At 44.0% G+C, this 24071-nt stretch overlaps 1 protein-coding gene across 4 annotated transcripts in view; it reads right to left on the bottom strand.

Moving 5' to 3' along the window:
* The window catches only part of racgap1 (Rac GTPase activating protein 1), a 51617-nt gene extending 37823 nt beyond the window's left edge, over nt 1-13794 (bottom strand). For 2 of the 4 annotated variants that reach the window (XM_069906656.1, XM_069906653.1), the window contains exons 1-3: nt 12001-12297; nt 7190-7278; nt 6261-6463 (exon numbers count right to left, since the gene is read on the bottom strand). In XM_069906656.1, the coding sequence (XP_069762757.1) occupies nt 6261-6463; nt 7190-7278; nt 12001-12020 (312 nt within the window). In that variant the 5' untranslated portion in view covers nt 12021-12297. Of the gene's footprint in view, nt 1-6260; nt 6464-7189; nt 7279-9854; nt 9934-12000; nt 12298-13738 lie in introns of those variants that run through there. The other 2 variants (XM_069906655.1, XM_069906654.1) reach the window with 2 other exon arrangements.
* Between the last annotated feature and the right edge of the window lie 10277 nt (nt 13795-24071).

Here is a 24071-nt window from a genome sequence, read left to right on the forward strand (position 1 = left end):
ATCTTATGAGCAGCAGATGAGGTGCAGCAAATCAGACTAAGGAAACATTTCTGTCCTCAAAATTGATTTTTCCTCTATAAAATCAAAGACACTGCTCACTGTGCAAACAGTTGCTCATCCAGGACTCAAAGGCAAGCTTCAACCAAGACATTTGTGCTTCAGTGTTCCTTTTGCAATGTGACATTTGGAGTATCTGCCACAGCCCACAATGCACATGCATATCCCAGAAGCACCATGCAGTGTGTTTGCAAGGGGCAATAGCTTTAACATTTCAGCAGTTTTCATGAGGTGGTAGGGTTCACAGTATATTATAACCTTACCAATTAGAACCATGATATTCAATGATCAGCAAGGGTTTGCTGTTAACTGACATTTGATGACAGCGGAGTGCAAGCATCACTCCAGTGACGCTTGTACTCAGAAGCTGGATGGCTCTTGTCACAGGTGAATCCTCCAGAACCACTGTTGCTGGGCACAGAGGAATGTCTGCAGCAGAGGCACACCTCTGTTGTCTTGGGCACAAATTTATTGGTATTTCCCTTTACCAATACAAACCAATGTCACCTTCATCACCTCTACATTTCCATCAAGGTACAGTTCATTCAACTGTACCAAGTATTCTGCAGGCCTTACTCTTTAGAAAAGAGTTTCTTTTTGCTTATGACCTAATCAGGTTGGGTGTCGAGAAGATAAAGCAGGCTGTATTTATAATACTGGGCATGGCCCAACATTAAAATCTGAAAATTATGGCTCAAGTTTTTTCACTGCTACCTTTTATTCAAGCCTCAAATGTGTAAATGGAGAACACAATGGGACCAAATGACCTTGATGCAAATTTGAACTGGCTCCTTTTTATCAACCCAACTAAAACAAAAACTGGCACTGCAGAGCATCTTTCATTTTCATTAGATACAGGCAGTCCCCAGGTTACAAACGTCCAAGTTATCTCGTACTTATGAACGGGCTGTTCCCTAATTCGCGTGTGCGCATAAATGTGCATTATGCTCCCAACTGACTCATGCACATAATGTTACCTCATGAACGCCAAATAAGAACCCTAAGTACCTGTTCAGCCATACGGTATAAATTTGACCCAGGTAATGGAACTTGCTCGTAACCTGGGGACCGCCTATATTCTAATGCAAAGTATTTTTTTATACTTACAAAAAAAATTAAACGAGCTTTAAAAGCATTTAAAAAAAATCTTTGTAAAGCTCAGTGTATTCAACTCAGAAACAGGCAATTTGACCAAGATTCATGCTGATATTTATGTTCCACAAACAATTTTCCCCAAATAATTTCTAACAGGGAAGATCTTGCAAAACCTTATTCACAAAGGATAACACATTAGAGAAATCCACATGGTGAGAGGCAGATAAACAACCAGAACCATAATGACCAACACACCAATGGTTTTAAAGGAAATGGCTGCAGAGATGGTGACACATTAGTTGAATTTTTTAAAAATCATTAAATCTTAAATGTAAATCTTTTGCTCAAAAAGGGAGGAAGAAAATAAGCACAAAGGGATTTATCAGTTAGTTTAACACCCACTGTTGGCACAATGCTAAAGTTAATAGCCAAATAGGAAATATTTAATCATTTAGAAAAGTGGAATATAATCAAACATAGTCAACATGGCTTTATAAAAGATAAATTATGTTTGATAAATCTGCTCAAATTCTTTGAGGATGTAAAAGTGAGAGTTGATAGAGGAATTTGCATACTTCAATTTCCAAAAGACATTTGACAAGATGCCGCATGAGGCCTGTGCACAAATTAGAAGCAAAAGATATTTGGGGAAAAAGTGTTAGAATACATTGAAAACTGGCGGTCACACATAAAACAGAACTGGAATAAATAGGTTCTTTTTAGGCTGCAGGGATGCAGAGAGTACCCCAGGGATTGGACCCTTGACCTTTATTATCCACATTACTGGAGGAGGGAATGAAATGCAAGGTTTCCATGTTTAGGAGTGATATAAAAATCAGTAGAAAGGCAGAAGGCAGTGAATCTCTGGATTTTTTCTGCCAAGAGCAATGGAGATCATTAGATTTATTCAAGGAGATCAATATTTCAAAGATGAAGGAATTGAAGCATATGTGGAATGGGCACAGAAAGACTAATTGAGGCTAGTATAGATCTGCCATGATCCGATTGACAGGGCAGACACAAGAGATCCAGTAGTCTACTACTATTTATCTCATTATCAGTTAATTGGTCTATTCCCCCACCTCTCTAGTTTATCTGGTAATGTCTTAAATTAATACATTATATTCACCTTCACTACTTTATGTGGTATTAAGTCCCACAATCTCACTGTACTTTAGAGACATTTTGCTTAAATTCCTGAGATTAGTAACATCTTGCGTTTTGGCTATCAAATAGTCTTCACCACAAGCGGAAACACGATCAACTCAATCCTAATGACTTTTTCAAAATTTCAAAAATTCCTCATTAATTTCCTCCTCGTGCTGTTTGCCCATTCCATCATTTTGTCCAGTGAAGAGCACACCTGCCTTCTTACTTGGAATGTCCCGCCATTTCCAATGGAATCAAATATTTATACCTTTTTATATTCTGGAGGCCACAACTGTTCGTAGTATAAAGTACGATTTACCATTCTAGAAACAAACCCTGGTGCCTCATATGGTATATGCCCACTTCACTGTCAAGCAAAATACTTTGCGCTGTTACATTGTTACAAACTTAAAGCACATCGTGGGTTATCTATTCGAATGCTTTCATACAATAAATAGTACAACTCCGATTATCCAAAAATCAGATTCTCCAAAATCCTCACTTATCCGAAATTTAAAAAAAAATTCGGATAAATGAAGATATCCAGAACAAATCAGAAATCCTCATTTATCCAATTCCCCCACCCCTGGAGCTGAACTGACCTCGGGTTGAAAAAATTTACTCAACATGAAATTAGAATGACAATTGTCCTCATTTCAGGTAACTCCCTCCCATCTCTTTCCATTTCCTCTTTATCTTCCCCTATTGACTTTTCTCTCCAACTTTCCCTCTCAAACTGTGCATCATCAAGGAGAGTGGCCTCCTGGCAGGAGCGGGATCTCGGTGGGGAGGTGTCGGCGATCGGTGGCAGCCACCATTTTTTTGTGAGAATTAGACATTATTTTAATGCTTAAAAAGCCTTCCCTTGTTGTTTAGACACTGTTACAAGTGATTTACTGTCACTACCGGGCTGTTTTTAAAAAAATGACCAATTCTCCGACATAGGCCCGGTCCCGACCATTTCAGATAATCGGAGTTGTACTGTACTTCCATCCTCACTACAGATCTAACCAGTTGATTGAGCAGCTGTGTTTACTGGATGCAGTGTCTCAGTTAGTAAAGTTAATATTCAGCTCGGGATCAGTTCTGAAAAACCCATGTAACAAGCCCAGAGGAATCAAAACCCAGCAGCAATAGAAATTCACCAAGACCATGGTTGCTTAAACAAAAGTTGCTTTCAATTTTCTTTAAACATAAAAACAAAATCAAACTTTAACTTATTACTATTAACTCACTTTTCAAGTCAATAGCCCACTTCAAAAAAAACTAATGCAAAACATTAACATGATTGCAGTTCAAGGAAAATTACAATGCTAGAGAAACTTAGTTGGTCAGTATTCTTTTATGAAGCAAAGACAGATACACAACCAACCTTTTGAGCCCTTCATCGAGGCCTCATCATATCTTGAAGGGGTCAAGCCTGAAACGTCGGCTATGTAGCTTTATCTTTGCAACATAAAGGACACGGTTTGACCTGTTGAGTTTTTCCAATGTTGTCTTTTTACTTCCAACCACTGCATCTGCAGACTTTCATGTTTTACTAATTCCTGTTTGAATTGTTTAATGGTTGTAGAAGTTGTTTGGTTTTACAGTAATTGCAGGTTTCCTTTTCCATTTTACTGAACGCCAGTGTCATTCGCGTCCAGATGGAGGTAGACAAGTACAGGTGACAACAAGAAAGCATGATGCGGGGCGAGTTTTCACCTCTCCAATTATAAAGCCATAAGGAAAATTAGGAAGCAGAATTTGCATTCATTTAATCAGTGCTCATCACATCTTCATGCCATCTCAACGTGGCCCACGTTCAATGCAATACTCAAGTGGAATCATTTTGGTTAATGCAGGAACCACTTTGCGCTCAGTAAGTGCCCAGTAACAATTGCAATCATCAGTCAGAAATAATCAACATCGACTGAAGATGGAATTTAATTTTGATGTTAGAATTCCTTTGCTGCTCTTTGAACAATACCATGAAAGCTGAACAGGCATATCAATGTTTTATTCAAGAGAACAAAAGCTTGATCCTCTGTACTCAATTCTGCATAGTAAGGTTTCCATTTCAGTTAAATGATTGTAGGTTGCTGGGTCAGCAACAAAATGTAGAAAAAGATGAGAAATGGGTCAAACAAATGTGCCCAGAACACACTGTTCCAACGATTAACATCCGAGTCAGGTAGCATTACACTTAACATTTCAATTTTATGCATGCTTTGAAAAGGAATTTAATGCAAAACAAAGCTCATTATATAAACCTCTCTGCCTTTGTGTAAACTGAAGTTTGCATGATCAAGCATGAAAGGCAACGAGACTGTGAACCAAAGATCCCAAGCATCAAAGAACAGCAAAATGCGGCTTGCTGGCTGGCGTAGAATACATTATTTTGTGAAATCCTTTCATGTTCAGTGCTAGTGTGTAAAAATTGACAAATATTCATCATCAAGTTGCTAACCATCCGTCACCCTAAAGCCTTTCCATCATTTCATCAAGACCATCACAAAACCTCTTTGCTTCCCTAGAAAAGACCAAGTCCAACACCACCCAGCAAAGCCGCCTGCTGAACTGGAACCACAACATCCACCTGTGATGGTGAGAACAAGCTCAGAGGGTCCCAAGAAGTGATGAGTCTGAAAGCAGTTTCATCTTTACTAACACGCAAGGCAAGTTGCAAGAGGGATCGCATTCATAAACAAGCAGACCACACAGTTCACATGCATCAGATACAGCAAAACAACCAATACTCACGACAACTTGCAATTCAAACAAATAATATGAAAAGATGGTATTACCCACCACCTGTTGCTAACCAGGAAACATGGCATCCTGATTAATTACAAAATAAACAAATCACAACAGTCCTTATGAACACATCACTGTAGCTCCTCACCCTCTAATAGCACACACATTACAATGATCTCTCCAGCATCACCCACGGCTCGCTACTTGGCATGGGACTAGGGTTCGTTCCTTGGGGGTGGGCTCAGGTATGCCAAATGAAGCCAAGTGATCGAGAGAACCAATTGCAAGATGCGTGCTCACCTGTCGTCAGGTTGGGCCTTGATCAGCAGGCAAGACGACTCCTGACTAGGCTCTCGCCAAAGAGATCATGTAACCCTCTTAGTTACACCACCCCACGATTTACGCCATTTGCCAACTGCACACTAACAGCATGCATCAGGCACAAGATATTCTGCAGTGATTTGCCAAGGCTTCTTCAATGCCACATCTCAAACTCATGACAAGGGCAAGAGCAGAAGAAAAACGAGAACTCTGCCAATCCCATGACACACCATCTAAATTGGAAATAAATTGCTGATCCTTCTTAGTTGGGTCTACATCTTGAAACACCCTTCTCAAAAGCACTGTGGAAGCACCATCAAGGGATTGCCATGCTGGCAGCTCACCACAACATGCAAAGGCAATTCAACATGAAAATAAATGCTGGCCGTGCCAGTAAAATCAGATCTCATGAAAGGGAAACAGCGTGAATTCATACCCAATAAATTGAAGGTGTGGGCAAGGCCAAGACAAGAGTCGATTACAGTAAATGTCCTAAAATCTGGACTATGTGGGGATTGGGTCAGTCCGGATTTTCCAGATTGTTGGACAGCACCGTTAACATTTAAATTTAAGGGGAGCAAAGAGATGAACAGGTAAATTTTGATAGTTTATTAACAAAACACTTCTTCACATAAGATATAAAAAAATAATTATTTATCAACTTCCACAACTTCTGTGTATCGGTGGCACTTATGCATGCACACACAAAAGCCTGCTAAATTTAAAAAGTTTAAGAAGTCCGGATTCTTGGTAGCCCAATTTCTGGACTTTTACGATAAAAAGATACTCCAACTTCAATACAATGCTACGCGCAAAGCTGCTTTAATGTGGCCAACCTGATGCAAGTGTTAATCGGCTCTGTCAAAAGGAAGAAACCATGTAGCTTTTCGAAAGAGACATACCAGCCGCTCACACTCAGTTTCTGCCTTCTGACGGCGTTTCATCTCCACATCAACTTGGTTCCGAGCATGCTTCAGCTTGACATCAAGGGCACTCCGCTCTGTTTCAGCTTTCGTGAGGTGCTCCACAGCACAGGACAGTTCCAGTTGAGTCTTTTGCCATTTTTTTCGGCACTCTTCAAAATTTTGAGCTAACTGAATAAATTCTGCATGGAAAGAGTCATATTAAAAACATTTTCCTTTTTAAAAAAATGTTATTACCAAATTCAAGAATACTAACCATGAGTAAGAAAATTTAGTACCAATGTCATCTTAAAGCAATGTACGATATTCACCAAGGGTCTGCTTTGGAGGGTGTGAGAAATGAGTTAAAGAATGAGTCACTGTTTTGAAAACTCGCACGTGAATGAATGGGAGTACATTAGGCAGGCCATTGCACAAGCAAACTATGACAAAGGAAGACATTGAATTTGGACTATTGAAAAGTATGTGATAAGTGTGTGTTTATTAACTACATTCAACTGTGATTTAAGAGGAAGTTGGTACAGTGTCATAGCTAGGGGGGTCAACTGGCCTTTTGTATCGAGTGGATTTCTTGAATCAAGCAATACACAGGGCAGGATATTAGAGTCAGTTATGAATTTGCTGAAGGCAGTCAGCTGCAAGAAGCCATAGTTTAATGCTCTTTGGCCATGATAACATTATTGGTTACAAACATATGTGCCTGATATGACATGAAATATTAACAATTGAAATTCTTGCATTACAAAAGAATTGCTCTTTCATCGCACAACTACTTCGAATGTTCATTAACAGGATGGAACCTATCCCATTGATTTTACACAACAGACATTCTAGGTATCCCATAAACAAGGTGAACAATTGCATTGATCATGAGAGGAAATCATTATGACCGAAGGAAATAGGCTTACGAGGTTCAATTCCTTCATTTAGTACTTCCATCTGCCTGACCATCTGCTCAAACATGCCACGTGCAGTCACCATTGGGGATTCCATTGTCCTGAAATTAAAGCATTCATGTTACAAACCAAGTACAACAACATAGCTTTCACAATGCAATACCTTCTTGCGCACATTAGGATTATAAGGAATGCAAACAAATTATTTGTTTAAAAGTTTTACACATACAGGATTCACAAGCCCATACTGCCCAAATACACCAATCAACCTATAAACCCTGTACGTTTTTGGAGGGTGGGAGGAAACCTAAGCACACATGGGGAGAACATACAAACTCCTTCGATAGCGCTAGATTCGAACCTGGGTCATTGCCGCTGTAACAGTGCTGCCCTAACTGCTTATTCCAACACTATTTATTTAATAAACAATTTGCTGTGTATCATTCAACTTAGTAACAATCTTGATTAGTTAACTATGTGCGGGATCTATTGAAAGCCTTCTAAAATCCAAATATACCACCTGCATTCATCTCCCTGATGTATTGTACAACTATTAAATAACTCCAGCAGATCAAACAGGTTTTTTATATTTACACAAATTTTTACCAACTCTGCTCAATCCTATTCTTTCAAGATGCCATCAAAATCTTCATTGTAAATTGGCATTCCCACTGATCTCTGGATCAACATGGGTTGCAGAGGTTATGGCACCACAGGAGGCTATTCCACTCCGTCTCGGCTCTCTTTTGCTGCTCTTGCTCTTATTGGTGAGGGCACCAGCTCGTGGCACCTCTGTGTGCCTTGACAACAAAAAGTTTGATGTATTATGTATCCAATAATGAAGGAACCGTGAACCTCGGAAAGGAAACAGGTTGCAAAAAGGACACAAGGAGACTGCAAAGGGATATCCAATAGGTTAAGCAAATAGGCAAACATCTGGCAAATATAAAGCACGTGGGAAAAGTGAAATTGCCCATTTTAGGAGTAGCAACAGCCCAGAGAGCTTGGAGATGAACCGCCTTCTGTGTGCAATTCATAAAAGGCCTGTCCCGCATCGGACTTGTCAGCCACAAACGAGCCTGCAGCTGACGTGGACATTTACCCCCTCCATAAATCTTCGTCCGCGAAGCCAAGCCAAAGATACAGCAAGTACACAAGTAGGAAGGTTAGCAAACTATTGAGGGGATTTAAATCAAAAAGTATGAAGGTTATCCCTTAGTTAGAAAGGATGTTGGCAGAAGGGAAAATGCAAAGAAAATGTCTTCTTGAAGGAAAAAATGTCAATGCATTGGAAACAGTTCAAAGGTGGTCTGGCTCAACGCCACTGGAGGAGACATAACCGAAATACAAGTCCCCGAGAGGTCTTGAGAGGGTAGATGGGGATGCATAACTGGAAGTCACTAGTTAAGATTAAAAGATTTTTCTATTTCCAATGGTCAAGTCTTTTCATTCTGTCAAAAGGTTCATGAAACTAGTCTTTGAATATTTTGATAGCAGATGCAAATAGATACTTGATATTCAAGCAACTGAAAGGATTCCACAGGTAGGAGGGAATGCAGAATTGAGATTACAATCTGATTAGATAAGATCTTACAGAATGCATACTGCAGCCCCCAATTAGTACTTTCTTCAAGACTATTTTCAAACAACTTTGAAAGCTTGCTGGTCAACTGGATGAAAGCTTGCTGGTCAACTGGATGAAAGCTTAGCTTCCTTCTGGCAATCAACAGTTGGTAAAAAATCTCAAACTCAAGGTATTTAGCTTAACTGATTAAAAAACTCTAGACATCCCCTTGAAAAATGTTATAAAATGGCTGACTGCCCAAAGATAGAGATCACAACTGTCCAACATCACCATCCTCAGATCCAGGAATTGAAGCTCAGAGCAAGGAACGAACAAGAGTTTACTGTCATATATACAACTACAATGTACAGATGAACCAAAATTTCCATTTGCTGCAAATTTTCAGGCACAACACCACCATATAGAGCATTAACTAAATAAAAACAGGGAAAGGGAGAGAGACAGAGCTGGGAGAAGTCAACAAGGGGGGGGAAGTGGGGAGGGTTTTAACAAAAGCCAGAGAAGTCAATATTATGCCTGGTTAGACAGTGTCCAGTCAGAAGAGGTGTTGTTCCTCCAATTTGCAGGTGGCCTCAGTCTGGCAGTGCACGAAACCAAGGACAGATATGTCAGCAAGGAAATAGAATGGGGAACTGAAATGGGTGGCCACTGGGAGATCCACACTATTGCAGTGTTCTCAACAAAGCAATCTCCCAGTCTGTGTCCAGTCTCTCCGATGTAGAATATTGTACTATATAGTAAATGGTTATATACCTTGATGAAGGGTTCAAGCCCAAAACACTGATTATCTATCTTTATCTAGATTACACTGTTTGATCAGTGGATTGTTCATTTCCAAGTCACCCTCTCTCATTTCTAACACTTTCACCAAAAAAAACCTGAGTTTTATAAAAGAAAAACAATTTAGTCAAATCTTTCAAACTGCATAAAGCAATCCAGTCATTTGGTCAAATGTGCAACAACACTGAATAGCAATTGGACTGGAGCTCAAGTTCAATTATTAATCAATGAGAAACTGCCTTGATGAAGGGCTCAAGCCCGAAATGTTGGTAATGCGTTTTTATCTTTGTCATGTAAAGTACACAGCTTGACCTGCTGAGTTTCTCCAGCATCGTGTTTTATTTTGCAAGGATGTTCAAGTACTACATTTTTTCCCCTGTGTCATTAAAATCTGTAACAAAGAACAGAAAATAAAGTGAGCAAATCCACAGAAATATACTGTGTCTCACACTGACAGTCCAGTGTGACAACACAGGAGACATAAAAAAGTAACTTGTCCATGTAGACACTAAGAATCAGTTACTAAATTAGAGTAGTTTTGTGGTGTTCTGGAAGAGGGGACAGAGTGTAGTGTATCGTAGTTTGCTGATGACACTAAACTGAGTAAAAAGCAAATTATACAGAGGATGCAGAGAGTCTGCAGAAAGATTGTAGATAAAATGAGTAGGCAAGGATCTGGCAGATGGAGCACAATGTTGGCAAATGTGAGGTATCTGCTTTGGAAGGAAAAATGGAAGGTCAAAATATTATTTAAATTGCAAGTGATTGCAGCGTGCTGCCGTGCAGGACGTGGAAGTCTCATGAATGAATTACAAAAGGTTGGTTTGCAGGTGCAGCAGGCTATCAAGAAGGCAAATGGAATGTTGGCCATCATTGCTAGAGGGATTGAATTTAGCAGGGAGGTTATGCTGCAACTGTACAAGGTACGTGAGGTCGCATCTAGAGTACTACATGCAGTTCTGGTCTCCTTGCTTGAGAAAAGATGTATTGGCTTTGGAGGGGTGCAGAGATTGAGTTGTCTGGGACTGTACTCGCTGGAATTTAGAAGAATAAGAGGGGATCTCATTGAAATGTATAAAGTTATGAAAGGCATAGATAAGATTATGGTAGGCAAGTGGTTTCCATTGGTGGTGGAGACCAGAACTAGTGGACATAACCTCAAGATTCAGGGTAGTAGATTTAGGACAGAGATGAGGAGAAACTGATTTTCCTAGAGGATGGTATATCTGTGGAATTCGCTGCCCATTGAAGCAGTGGGCAGCAAATCCAACCTTGTCTTATATTTAAGACCTGGTTGGATAGAGATTTACATAGTTGGGGAATTAAGGGATATGTGGAAAAGGCAGGAGATGAACATCAGATCAGCCAAGATTCCATTGAATGGCAGAGCAGGATCAACAGGACAGAAGGCCAACTTCTGCTTCTGTTTTTTTAATGTTTGACCTGATGAGTTTCTTCAGCATTGTCTTGTTACTCTGCAAGCATTTGGAACTTCTGCATTTCATGCAGAGGAAAAAAAGGTTTAACTCTGAAACAAAGAAGAAAATAAGAGGCCAGCAAATCCATGGAAGTATGAAATACTGTATCCAAAACAGTCTTTAGTCAAGCATCCATTGTGACAAGATGTGATCCACTAAAAAAAAACTTGTCCATTGTAGACAACAAGGGTCAAAGTGACTGAATTAAAAATGTTTTGTTGGGTTATGACATGGCATCCCTTGCATCACCTCACCTTCCCTCCTCTCCCACCAAATGATACCCATGACCATTTGGGACTTCTCAATACTTGAGTTTGAATGACATCTCAGAATTTATTGTCGTGAACATGTCACGAAATTCATTGCTTTGCAGCAGCATCACAGGGCAAATATTTCTATAAATAACATTTCAAAATAAATGCTCTTCATCAACTACAGCTCAGCCTTCAACACCATTATTCCCTTTGTGCTGGTCAAGAAGCTACAAACTGCAGGCATCTGTACCCTCCTCTGCAACTGGATCCAGACCAGTCAGTGGAAACAGCTTCTCCTCACTGATTATCAACACAGGTGCTCCCCAAGGATACGTGCTTAGCCCACTGCTCCTCTTACACCTATCTACAAGTTAGCTGATGACACCATAGTTATCCATAGAATCACAAACAGCAATGAGGAAGCTTACAGGAAGGAGATGGATCAGCTCATTGAATGGTGCAATGATAACAACCTTGCGTTCAACATTAGCAAAACCAAGATGATTGTGGACTTCAGGAAGAAGTCAGGGGAACATGAATCAGTCCTCATCAAGAGCTCAGTATTGGAAAGGGTCAAGAACTTCAAATTCCTATATGCCAACATCTCCAAGGATCTGTCCTAAAGCCTCCATGTTGATGCGATCACGAAGGCGGCTCGCCAATGGCTACTTTGTGAGGTGTCTGGGGAGATTTAGTACATCACTGAAGACTCTCGTAAACTCTTACATGTCCACCGTGGAGAGCATTCTGGCTGGTTGCAACACTGTCTGGTATGAAGGCACCAATTCTCAGGACAAGAATAAACTCCAGAGGGTTGTTAACTCAGCCTGCGACATCAGTCACCAGATTTCACTCCATCGAGGACATCTACACAAGGTGGTGTCTTAAGAAAGCAGCTTCTATCCTCAAGGACCCCACCACCACCCAGGCCATGTCCTCTTCACTCTTCTACCATCGGGAAACAAGTACAGGAGCCAAAAGACAAGCACTCAACAGCACAAGGACAGCTTCTTCCCCTCTGCCATCAGATTCCTGAATAATGAAAAGACACTGCCTTACTTTTCATGCACTGTTATTTTTTAAAAAATTTATAGTAAAATTATAAGATGGTTATAATCTGAATGTTTGCTCTTTGATGCTGCTGCAAAACATCAAATTTCATGACTCGTTCATGACAATAAATTCTGAAAATAGTGCAAGAAAAAGGCAAAGTGAGGTCGTGTCTGTGGTTCATTGTCCATTCAGAAATCTGATGGTGGAGGGGGGAATAAGCTGTCCTTGTGCTGCTAGGCGCTTGTCTTTAGGTTCCTGCACCTTTTCCCCGATGGTCGCAGAGTGAAGAGGGTGTGGCCTGGGTGGTGGGATCCTAGAGGATAGAGGCTGCTTTCTTATGACACCACCTTTTGTAGATGTCCTCAATGGAGTGAAGACTGATGCCTATGGTGTCACAGGGTGAGTTAACAACCCTTGGGAGTTTTTTTTCTTGTCCTAAACATTGGCACCCCCATACCAGACATTGATGAAACCAGTAGAATGCTCTCAACAGTACATCTGTAGAAGTTAGGGCTGCATTGGAGAAGGGTGGGGGGGGGGGGGGGTGGCCAAACACTGCAGGAAAGTGACCACAACTCAGGGATTTTTTTTTGGGAGGGGTTGAAAACTCTGCAGGAAGGTCACCCCAACCCAGGGATGGGAGGAGGGGTGGGGTGGGCAAACTCTGCAGGAAGGTGACCCCAGCCCAGAGGGTGGGGTGGGCAAACTCTGCAGGAAGGTGACCCCAGCCCGGGGGGTGGGAGGGCAAACTCTGCAGGAAGGTGACCCCAGCCCGGGGGGTGGGAGGGCAAACTCTGCAGGAAGGTGACCCCAGCCCGGGGGGTGGGAGGGCAAACTCTGCAGGAAGGTGACCCCAGCCCGGGGGGTGGGAGGGCAAACTCTGCAGGAAGGTGACCCCAGCCCGGGGGGTGGGAGGGCAAACTCTGCAGGAAGGTGACCCCAGCCCGGGGGGTGGGAGGGCAAACTCTGCAGGAAGGTGACCCCAGCCCGGGGGGTGGGAGGGCAAACTCTGCAGGAAGGTGACCCCAGCCCGGGGGGTGGGAGGGCAAACTCTGCAGGAAGGTGACCCCAGCCCGGGGGGTGGGAGGGCAAACTCTGCAGGAAGGTGACCCCAGCCCGGGGGGTGGGAGGGCAAACTCTGCAGGAAGGTGACCCCAGCCCGGGGGGTGGGAGGGCAAACTCTGCAGGAAGGTGACCCCAGCCCGGGGGGGTGATATCAAACACCGCCCGAGGAAGTGAAGGGACGTGCACCAGGCCCAACGGCAGTTCCTGCCTTCGGACCCAGATGGAACACACCGCCAGGGGCCAGCAGCAAAGGAGCCCGAAACATGAAGATAACCCACCCACCCAACCGACAGAACAGTACGACCACAATATCCGACACACGGCGAGGGCGGGCGCCGATACTCACGGAAAGGGGAGAAAGACACCGACACCACCAATCGAACCAACTCTGCGCGCGGGCGCGATTTGAAATTTCAATATCCAATGAGAGCGGCGCTCCTCCGTGACGTCTAGCATGACGCGATGACGTCTCCACTGCCGCCGCCGCCGCCCTCCACTTGAAGGCAACTTTCCCCTTTGCTGTTAAGGGTTTGTTGTTCACTTCTTGTTGGGGAATAAGGTAACAAGGTCTACGGTGATTTGTGGCCAAAACATAGAAAGGGGCTGAGGAGGTTCCGTCAGAGAGTTAGTACTGAAGGAGGGAGAGTGGGATGTCGGGGTGATGAGGTAAAAGAATCAAAGGTGGAAGAAAAAGCATCTAAACGTTTTATTTACTTCTCTTTATCAACTTACTTTTCCTTTTTAACCTTTTTTCTTTTCCTTTATTTCTTTTTTAAACCTTTTCCTTTTTTTCCCCCCATTTTAACCTAATCACAGGCCTCCAGACTGAGAAACAAATCTTCCATTACCTCTTTCTGCCAATTTCAAATCCATTTTACTACCTTTCCATGGGCACCAAGTGTCTGAGCAAACCTCGCATGTGGGACCTTTCGAAAGTCCAATTAGATAACATCCACAGCCTTCATCTGCCTTCCTGGTAACCTCCTCAAAAAAAACTCGACAAGATTTCTTAGACATGACTTACCACACAAATCCATGCTGACTGTCCTTAATCAGCCCTTGGCTGCCAATATACTTGGATATTTGATCTCAGAACACCCTCCAATAATTTACCCACTACTGACATCAGGCTCACCAGCCTGTCATTTCCTCATTTACTTTTAGAGCTTCTTTTAAAACAACGGAACAATATGAGCTACCCTCCAATCCTTCGGCACCTCACTCGTGGTTAAGGACATTTTAAATATTTCTTCCAGGACCCCTGTAATTCCCACAAGGTCCAAGGGAATATGTCAGGCCTGGGGGATTTATCTACTTTTATTTGCTGTAAGGCAGCAAGCACCTCCTCCTCCTTAATCTCTATATGTTCCATATCACTACTGCTTGTTTCCCTTCCTTCCTTATCCACTGCCAGTTTCCTGAGTAAATGCTGATTCAAAAAAACTGTTTAATATCTCCCCCATCTCGTGAGGCTCCACATATAGACAACAATCTGATCTTCTAGGGAGCCAATTTTGTCCCTTACTATCCTTCTGCTCTTAACATACTTGTAGAAACCCTTTGGGTTTACCTTCACATTATCTGCAAAAGCAACCTCATGTCTTTTTGCCTTCCTGATTTCCTTCTTAAGTATTTTCTATGCACTTCTAGTACCTCATTTGCTCATTGTTGCCTATACCTGCTATACACCTCTCTCTTCTTTACCAGATTGCTAATATTCCTTGAAAACCAAGGTTCCCTATACCTGTTAACTTTGCCTTTAATCCTGACAGGAACATGCAAACTCTGCACTCTCAAAATTTTGCCTTTGAAGGCCTTCCACTTGCCAGAAAACAACTTATCCCAATCCACCTCCTTGATCCTTTCTCATTTTCACAAAATTGACCTTTCTCCAATTTAGAATCTCAGCTTGAGGACCAGGCCTATCCTCATCTATAATTAACTTGAAACTAATGACATTATGGTCTCTGGACCCAAAATGTTCGCCTACAAATACTTCTGTCACCTGACTTGTCTGGTTCCCTAATAGGAGATACAGTTTGGCATCTTCTCTTGTTGGTACCTCTATTTATTGATTTAGAAAACCTTCCTGAATACATTTGACAAACTTCAAGCCATCCAGCCCCTTTTACGGAAAGAGAATCCCAGTCAATATGTGGAAAGTTAAAATCTCATACTATCTGTTTTTTACATTGGTCTGCTATCTCTACAGATTTTCTCCTCCAATTCTCTCTGACTATTGGGCGGTCTATATTGTAATACAACCCTAACAGTGTGGTCACACCTTTCTTGTTCCTCAGCTCCACCATATGGCCTCTGTAGTCGAGCCCTCTGGACTTCCCTGTCGAAGCACAGCTGTGTTATTTTCCCTGACTAGCAATGCCACTCCTCCCACTTTCATCCCTCCCCTTCTATCATGTCTGAAACATCGGAATCCCGGAACATTGAACTGCCAGTCCTGCCCTTCTTGCAAACAAGTCTCATTAACAGCAATAATGTTATAATCCCACGTGCCAATCTATGCTCTAAGCTCATTTGCCTTTCTGACAATATTCCTTGCATTGAAATAAATACACCTGAGAACATTTCTATCACGTGACCTTTCTCTTCCACTTCACTATCTCCTCTAACACTCTGGCTGCCAATACTACTTTCATAGTTGTGGAGTGGTAATGGAAGGGGCTTCAACTGTCGTGTCAGAAAGGAGCTGAATAAATATCTGAAAGGAAAAACTTTGTAGGGCTTTGGGGAGGGCTGGTGGAATGAATTGGGTTGCTCTTACATAATGCTGGTAAACACTTAATTGGCTAAATGATCTTTTTCTGTGCTGTAACTTATGTAATTCAGCCACCCTTGCTTTCTTCCCCTCCCCCCCTCCCACCCCCAGAAAATAATCACTTAGGAAACCAGCCTGAAAAGAAAAGGGCTATGGGCTTGTATTTTTGCAGCCTTTTTCAGGATATTTAGATGGTTTTACGCCCCAAACCAGTAACAGGACACAATACAAAAGAATTAAATTTTAACTCATATTTATTAATAACTATTAATACGATATCTTACTCAAATTAACCCCACGATGTGCCTCTAATAGTAAATATATAGAGATTATTTATAAAAAATGTATATGTGGGGGAAAAACTCCAGACCCTAGGTCAGTCTGGTCAAGTAAGTCAGTCCAAAAAACACAGTCCACAGAATTCACTCTCAGAGTTCAATGTCCAAATTCAGTTCTTCAACTGGTAACAAAAGGACTCCAAATGAACGTTGGAGAGAGAGTTGACTGATGTTGCTTGGCAGGAAACTTACGACTCCTTTGCAACTTTCTTCACCATGGACTTTCCTTGGTTTTTCAAGGTGATTTTTTTTTAACCTTATCACACTCTAATTCAGTCAGCCAGAACCGTTCTCAGCACAGAGCAAGTGGTGTCTCTTTGTATCCTTCTGGATTCTTCACCAAACTCTCTGTGCCTCAGCCAACCCGATTTTTTTTTTCTCTCTGTCATTCTTATCTGTACAGCTTGGCCTTGGCAAACCGGCACCAAGTTACACAGTTCTCAGTAGAAATCCATCCTTTAAAGTGACAATCCACAGTCTGAAAGGTCAGTCCATGGTCCATAACAATGGCAACATTATTTTCAGTTTTGGTCGCCACACCTCAGGAAGGATGCGAATGACCTTGGGAGGGTGTGGAGATGATGTACTGTTTAGACAACTGGGTTTGTTCTTGGAGCAAGGAAGGTTAAGAGGGAATTTGACAGGGGTGAACACGACCACATTTTGCACATTTATGGACTTCGCATGGATGCTGCATGACCTGCTGAGTTTCTCCAGCACATTTGTGTATTGCATGAGAATCTGCAGATTTTCTTGTTTTACTTTGTGGAATGTTAGTGTATCCCAGTGGCCAACCATTTCAATTCTGCGCCCCACTCCTGCACTGACACGTCTGTCCATATCCTGTCAAACCAAGTAAATTGGAGGAGCAACACCTAATATTTTGTCTGGGCACTCCCAACTAGATGGCAGTAGCATCAACTTCTCCAGTTTCTGCTAGACTGCTCCCTGTTCTCTCTTTCTTCCCATTCCCTCTGCCTTCATTCTTCCAGCTCTCCAGCCCCTTCCCTCTTCATTCACAGAGCCATCAGCCCTATTTCCTGGTGTGTCCTCCCTCCCTTATCCACCTACTACCTCAGATTCAGATTTATTGTTAGAGTACATACATAACATTACATACAACCTTGAGATTCTACAGAGAGAGAATTTAAAAAAAAAATCCTGTTTGACTGTGCTCCCTGCTTCTGCATCCCCACCATTTTGTTCGCAGACCTGCTTACATTTTGCTCCTACCTTGATGAAGGGCTCAAGTCTGAAACATTGGTTATGTATCTTTATCTTTGCTCAATAAAGTACGCTGTTTGACCTATTGAGTTTCTCCATCATTGTGCTGTTATTTCAATCACAGTGTCTGCAGAACTTTCGTGTTTTACCCCTGGCAACGCCTTGTTGACTGCTCACCCCTAATTACTTATGAACAGGGTAAGATGAAGGGACATAAGTTTAAAGTGTTGTTTAAAAGATAGAAAGGGAATGTGATGGGAATGGTAATTATCTGGAACTTACTGTTGACACATTTCCAAAAACTGGGAAAAGGCCTTCAGCCTGCCTTTTCTTAAATCAGACATGAAGCAAATAAATCAAAATGCTGATGTCATTCTTAAATAAAAGCACCATACTGGATACAGTGCTAACAAAGATGTCCCCCTTTTAATGGAGCCTTTTTGAAAGGGATGTGTGGTACACTGATTAATTTCCTGCACCTACATTGGTGTTCTGAGGAGGCAAATTTATAATCCCAGCACGACTCCATGACTGATGTATTTAAATTCATTTGTTTCAATTTAGAAAGTTAGCATTAGGAATGGAGACAGTGAAGAAATCGAATTGTTAGGACGCCCACTCCAGTTCATAAATATTGTGTAAGTAGGGCCCTGGTCAAGATTCCAGATGGCTGATTCTTAACTGCCCTCTAAAATACCCAGACTCTGAATTACAGCAATAAGGAGGATATAGTGAATGGTGGCCTGGCTTTTCATTGACACATCCTGAGAATAAAAGGGAACAAATAAAATGTATAAACCACTCTGCTGTATGTGTTGACATAGTTCTGTCCTTTGTGTGGACACTGTACTCTCCTGTGTGTGAACACGATACTCTGTGTGTGTGTGTGTGTGTGTGTGTGTGTGTGTGTGTGTGTGTGTGTGTGTGTGTGTGTGTGGTGGAACACACGGTAGAGCAGATGTGACCTCACTGGGCTGTACAGGCTGGCCCACCTTTGTCCCAATTGATAATTGCCAATTAAGGCTAATAGCCCTAGTCTCTTCCCTCTATATTAACCTTGGACCTGGGCCAGCAGCATGTAGCAACGTGCCTGATGTTTCTGGACATTAAAGCCTTTAATCACTTGCTTTGTGTCTGCTTGTGTTTATTGATCGAGCTACAATTTAATATCCAGATTACTTGCCATGGACAAGATGATCTGAGTGGAGAAGCTGGAGACCGACCCTAGGGAACCAGAGGCCTCCATCAAATTTGATATGTGGCTACATTGCTTAAAAGCACCACCACATTACCGCGGATGGCAACAAGTATGATCTGATCTTTTTATCGATGGGCAACCGAGCTTACCAAATAATATGGGACTGCGAGAAGTACAACGATGCAATGGCCCTACTGCGACAGCAATACAGTGTCCCAACGCCATGTATGCCCACTACCTACTGGTCACCTGACACCAGAGCCCTGGTGAGTCCATCGACGATTTTTTAAGGGCCATGAGGGAGCTGGGGTGAGCCTGTGGGTGCAGAGATATGATTGCAGTGGCCTACCAAGAGGAGCTCATCTATGTCAGGTTAGTGGCTGGCTTCCATTTCAACCACATCCGGGAGTGATTCCTGGAGAAGGGCGATCGGACCCTTCAGGAAATTTGTGCAGCTGGCTCGATCACTAGAGACAGCCCAGAAGAACATGGAGGCCTACTTGGCAAGCCACGTGGCTGCAAGGTGGGGAGCACGAGCGCCATTACCTTGAGACTCGGGGACCCTAAACTGCCGTCGCTGAGCACGCAAGGTGCAAAGATTGCAGCCAAGTCATAGACCTGCAGAAGTACTGCCCGGCCCATAGCGCGACCTACTTGAGTTGATGGAGAAAGGGGCATTACGCGAAGGTGTGCCGCTCAAACCGCACCCAGCAGCGCCGGGTGCGGACCGCAACCCATGTCACCAATTTGGGTTGATCCACTTCCCTTAGTTGTGAACCGAATGGCAGGAACAGGAGGACGATGACATGGGATGACGTCATATCCAGCTTCTCTTCTGGACTCAACTGTGTGTGATCTATGGAGCGGCCATCTTTGGGATCTCCAGGGCGCCCATCTTGGCAGAAGCAGTCCCAACACTACAGCAGCAGCGACTCTGACGAGTTAACTTTGGTCTCCTTTGTGTTGGACCAGAGCAGGCCACACCAACTGGCACGATCGATGATGGAAATCGAGGTTAATGCCTGCACCACAGGCTGCCTGTTCGACATGAGGAGCACAGAGAGTTTTATACACCCGAGCATGGTCCAACATTATTCCCTTGCAGTGTCCCCTGCAAAGTGTAAGGTAGCTTTAGCATCCAAATCCCAGTCCCCAGAAATCCACAGGTGCTGCACCGTGACTCTAATCGTTAGGGGCATGAAGTATAAAAACTTCAAGCTGCTCGTCATTCCTCAGGCATACTGGGGCTGGATTTACAGTGCCATCTTAAGAGCCTGCTGGTGGAGTTTGATGGGCCTCATTCTCCCGTCACAGTTAGAAATAACCAATTCCTGGGGCCCACCCTTCCTTCCGAACGCGGCCAATCCAACTCTGGTTTGGCCACCCTCCGGGTCCCTCTGCCGCCCCCACTCCGTTCCAGAATCTCACCTGGACTGCAAACCAGTCACCACTAAAAGTAGGCGATACAGCCCTGGGGAGAGGTAATTTATAAAAACTGAAGTGGGGCAACTGTTGGTGGAGGGCATCATAGAACCCAGTAACAGCCCCTGGAGGCACAAATGGTGGTGTTTGAGAGTGGGGAGAAACATGAGATGGTCATCAAATATAGCCAGACCATCAATAGGTTCATCTTATTGGATGCCTACCCACTTCCTTGCATAGCTAACATGGTGAATAAGATCAGCCAGTTCCAGATCTTCTCAACCATCGATCTCAAGTTGGCATACCACCAGATCCCGATCTGCCTGGAGGACTGTCCATACACAGTGTTTGAGGCCAATGGCTGCCTCTATCACTTCCTGTGGGTCTCATTCAAGAATGGATCACATGGTAGATGACAATAAATTGAAAGCCACATATCCATATCTGGATAATGTTACCATCTGCGGCTGTAACCAGGAGGAACATGACGAGAACCTGCAAAAGTTCCTTGCCGCAGCTAAAGACCTCAATTTAACGTACAACCAGAAAAAGTGCGTATTCAGCACCATGCAGCTGGCCATACTTGGGTGTGTAGTGGAGCATGGTGTCATTGCCCCCGATACTGAGTGCATGCACCTTCCTTCTGGAACTCCCACTGTCCCCAAACCCCAGGGCTTTAAAAAAGTGCCTGGGGTTCTTATACTATGCCCAGTAGATCCCTAATTATGCGGACAAGGCCCACTGCCTGGTGAAAACCACTACCTTTCCCCCATCAGCGTTGGCCCGTAAGGCCCTCAGGCCATTAAGGGTGAGATTGCCAAGGCGGCGATGCACACCATTGATGAATCTGTCCCATTCCAAGTGGAGAGTGATGCCTCCAACTTTGCCTTGGCTGCCATGCTGAATCAAGCAGGCAGGCCCGTGGCATTCTTTTCCCGAAACTTCCAGGGCCTCAAACTCAGGCACTCAGCCATTGAGAAGGAGGCACAGGTTATAGTGGAGGCCATGCACCAGTTGACCATTCACCCTGCTGATGGACCAGAGAGTCTTTGCTTTTATGTTGAACAATAAACAGTGGGAGAAAATCAAAAATGACAAGATCATGAGCTGTCCACGAGATCTTGTATCAGCTGGGGAAGTTCAATGAGCCACCCAATGCCCTGTCCTGGGGAACTTGCACCAGGGCACAGGTTGATCCCCTCCAAGCCCTCCACAATAGCTTCTGCTACCTCGGGGCCACCAGGCTCTACCACTTCTTGAGGGCCCACAACCTCCTCTATTCAGTAGAGGTGGTCAGGGAGCCGACTTGTAACTGCTTGGTCTGTGCGTAATGCAAGCTACAGTTTTATCAGCTGGATAGAATTCAGCTCATCAAGGCCACTCACTCCTTTGAATGTCTCAGTATAGATTTCAAGGGCCCCCTTCTGTCCACGAATCGGAACGTGTACTTCCTGAATATCGTGGACGAGTACTCACACTTCACATTCGGCATCCCCTGCCCAAATATGACCACGCCCATGGTCATTAAAGCCCTCCACAACCTCCTCACCTTGTTCAGATACCCCAGTTACATCCACAGTGATCAGCGGACCTCATTTATGAGTGAGGAGTTGCGCCAACATTTCCTGTCCAAGGGTATAGCCACAAGCAGAGCCATCAGCTACAACCCCCGCGGAAAAGGCAGGTGGAAAGGAAGAATGGCATGATCTGGAGGGCAATCCTCTTGGCCCTCAAGTCAAAAAGGATGCCCATATCCCAATGGCAAGAGGACCTTTCAGAAGCACTGCACACCACCAGGTCCCTACTCTGTACTGTGACGAACGCCATCCCACATAAGAAATTGTTCTCCTTCCCTAGGAGGATGGCATCTAGAATCACGCTGTCAATCTGGCTGATGACCCCAGGGCCAATGCTTCTCCTCAGTCATGTTAGGACCCACAAGGCAGACCCGCTGGTCAAGGAAGTGCACCTCTTGCATGCAAACTCCCAGTACTGTACCCGGACAGATGGAAAGACACAGTGTTCATCTGGGACCTGGGTCGAGCAGGGGCCCCGGCATGGGAGGTGCACCCAGAAGCTCTCGTCAGTGACCAGCCAGCCCCAGGGACTGTCCTGACAAATGATTGCTTGAAGCCACCATCACGGTCCCTCAGGTCACCACCCACTCCACCCCTGCAACCAATTCCCCAACCCCTCCCCTGGGACCTGTTTACACTGACTCAGTTCAGCCCCCAGACATCCAGCCTGCCAAACAGGTCACTGTTCCGCAGGAGCCAACGAAGACGCAACAGGTGCTGCAGCCATTGCAGCAGCGGACAAAGCCACTGGACCGGCTGAATCTGTGAATTATGAAAGAATCCACAACCAGTGGCGATGGACACTGCCCCACTTCACCCCACCGGACTTCATCTAAAAGGAAGGGGTAAATGTGGTGGAACATGATAGTGCAAGTGTGACCTCATTGGACTGTATAGGCTGGCCTGCCTTCAGCCCCTGTAATTCCTCCCTAGGGCTGATAGCCCTAGTCTCCTCCCTCCATATCAGCCTTGGACCTGAGCCAGCAGCATGTAGAGACATGCCCGATGTTTCTGGATATTAAAGCCTTTAATCACATCTTTTGTGTCTACTTGTGGTTATTGATTGAGCTACAGTGTGTGGACACGATACTCTTCTGTGTGAGGAAATGGTACTCTCCTCAATGTGTGGACATTGTACTCTCCTGTATCTGTGGACACTGTACTCTTCTGTGTGTGGACACAATATTCTCCTGTGTGTGTGGAGATGGTTCTCTCCTCTATATGGACACTGTACTCTCCTGTGTGTGGACACGATACTCTCCTGTGTGTGTAGACATTGTACTCTCCTGTATCTGTGGACACGGTATTCTTCTGTGTGTTGAGATGATTCTCTCCTGTGCGTGGACACGGTTCTCTCCTGTGTGTATGGAGATGGTACTCTCCTGTGTGTGTGGACACAGTTCTCTCCTCTGTGTGGACACCCTTCAAGGTATTATCTGCCCTGAGGGACCTCCCACACGACTATGAAGTGCAGTCTGTTCAGGGGCCAGAGGCCACAGCTCAGAAGTGATCTGTACAAAGGGGCAGGGAAGCGTGAAGAACCTACAGAGAATCATTCTGAGATGCTGTCCCTCAGTCACCAAGGTTGCCCGATCTGTGTGCAGGAGGTCAGTATCACAGTGCTGGCCCTCTCAGTTCTGTCTCATTCTCCAGGCCTGCACAGCTCGCTCTTGGTATTCCTGTTGGGGAAGCTCATGGGTTAGCCACATAACCCGGTGATATCATCAGATTGATGCTGGACAGTCAGAAGCCACAAAGATGAATCAGGCCAATTTCCTACGGGGCACAGATTTCTGGTCACAGAAGCTGGCTTACACGTGTTGGCAAGTCACTGGTGACGCTTTGCTCTGAATTGTTGCTGAGTTGTTCGACACCTGTGACTCAATGGGTTCTGCCTCATGCAGGTGTGTCTGCAAACCAACAAGCAGATTTGTGCCTGACGCTCTCCAGATGTGTTGGTTTTGAGACGACATTTTAAATTGTGAGCCTCTCTACTTTCTTGCTTGTCGTTGTTTGAAGAGAGCAGGTTTAAGCCAATATTTAATCCCTCAACCAAGATATATTTTCTTGTCATTGTTAGACTGCTGCTTTTGAGAGCTTGCTGGGCATAATTTGATTGTTGTTTTCCCACATTGCAGCTGTGA

The sequence above is a fragment of the Narcine bancroftii genome, chromosome 12 (assembly GCF_036971445.1).
Source record: "Narcine bancroftii isolate sNarBan1 chromosome 12, sNarBan1.hap1, whole genome shotgun sequence".
Classification (NCBI taxonomy): domain Eukaryota; kingdom Metazoa; phylum Chordata; class Chondrichthyes; order Torpediniformes; family Narcinidae; genus Narcine; species Narcine bancroftii.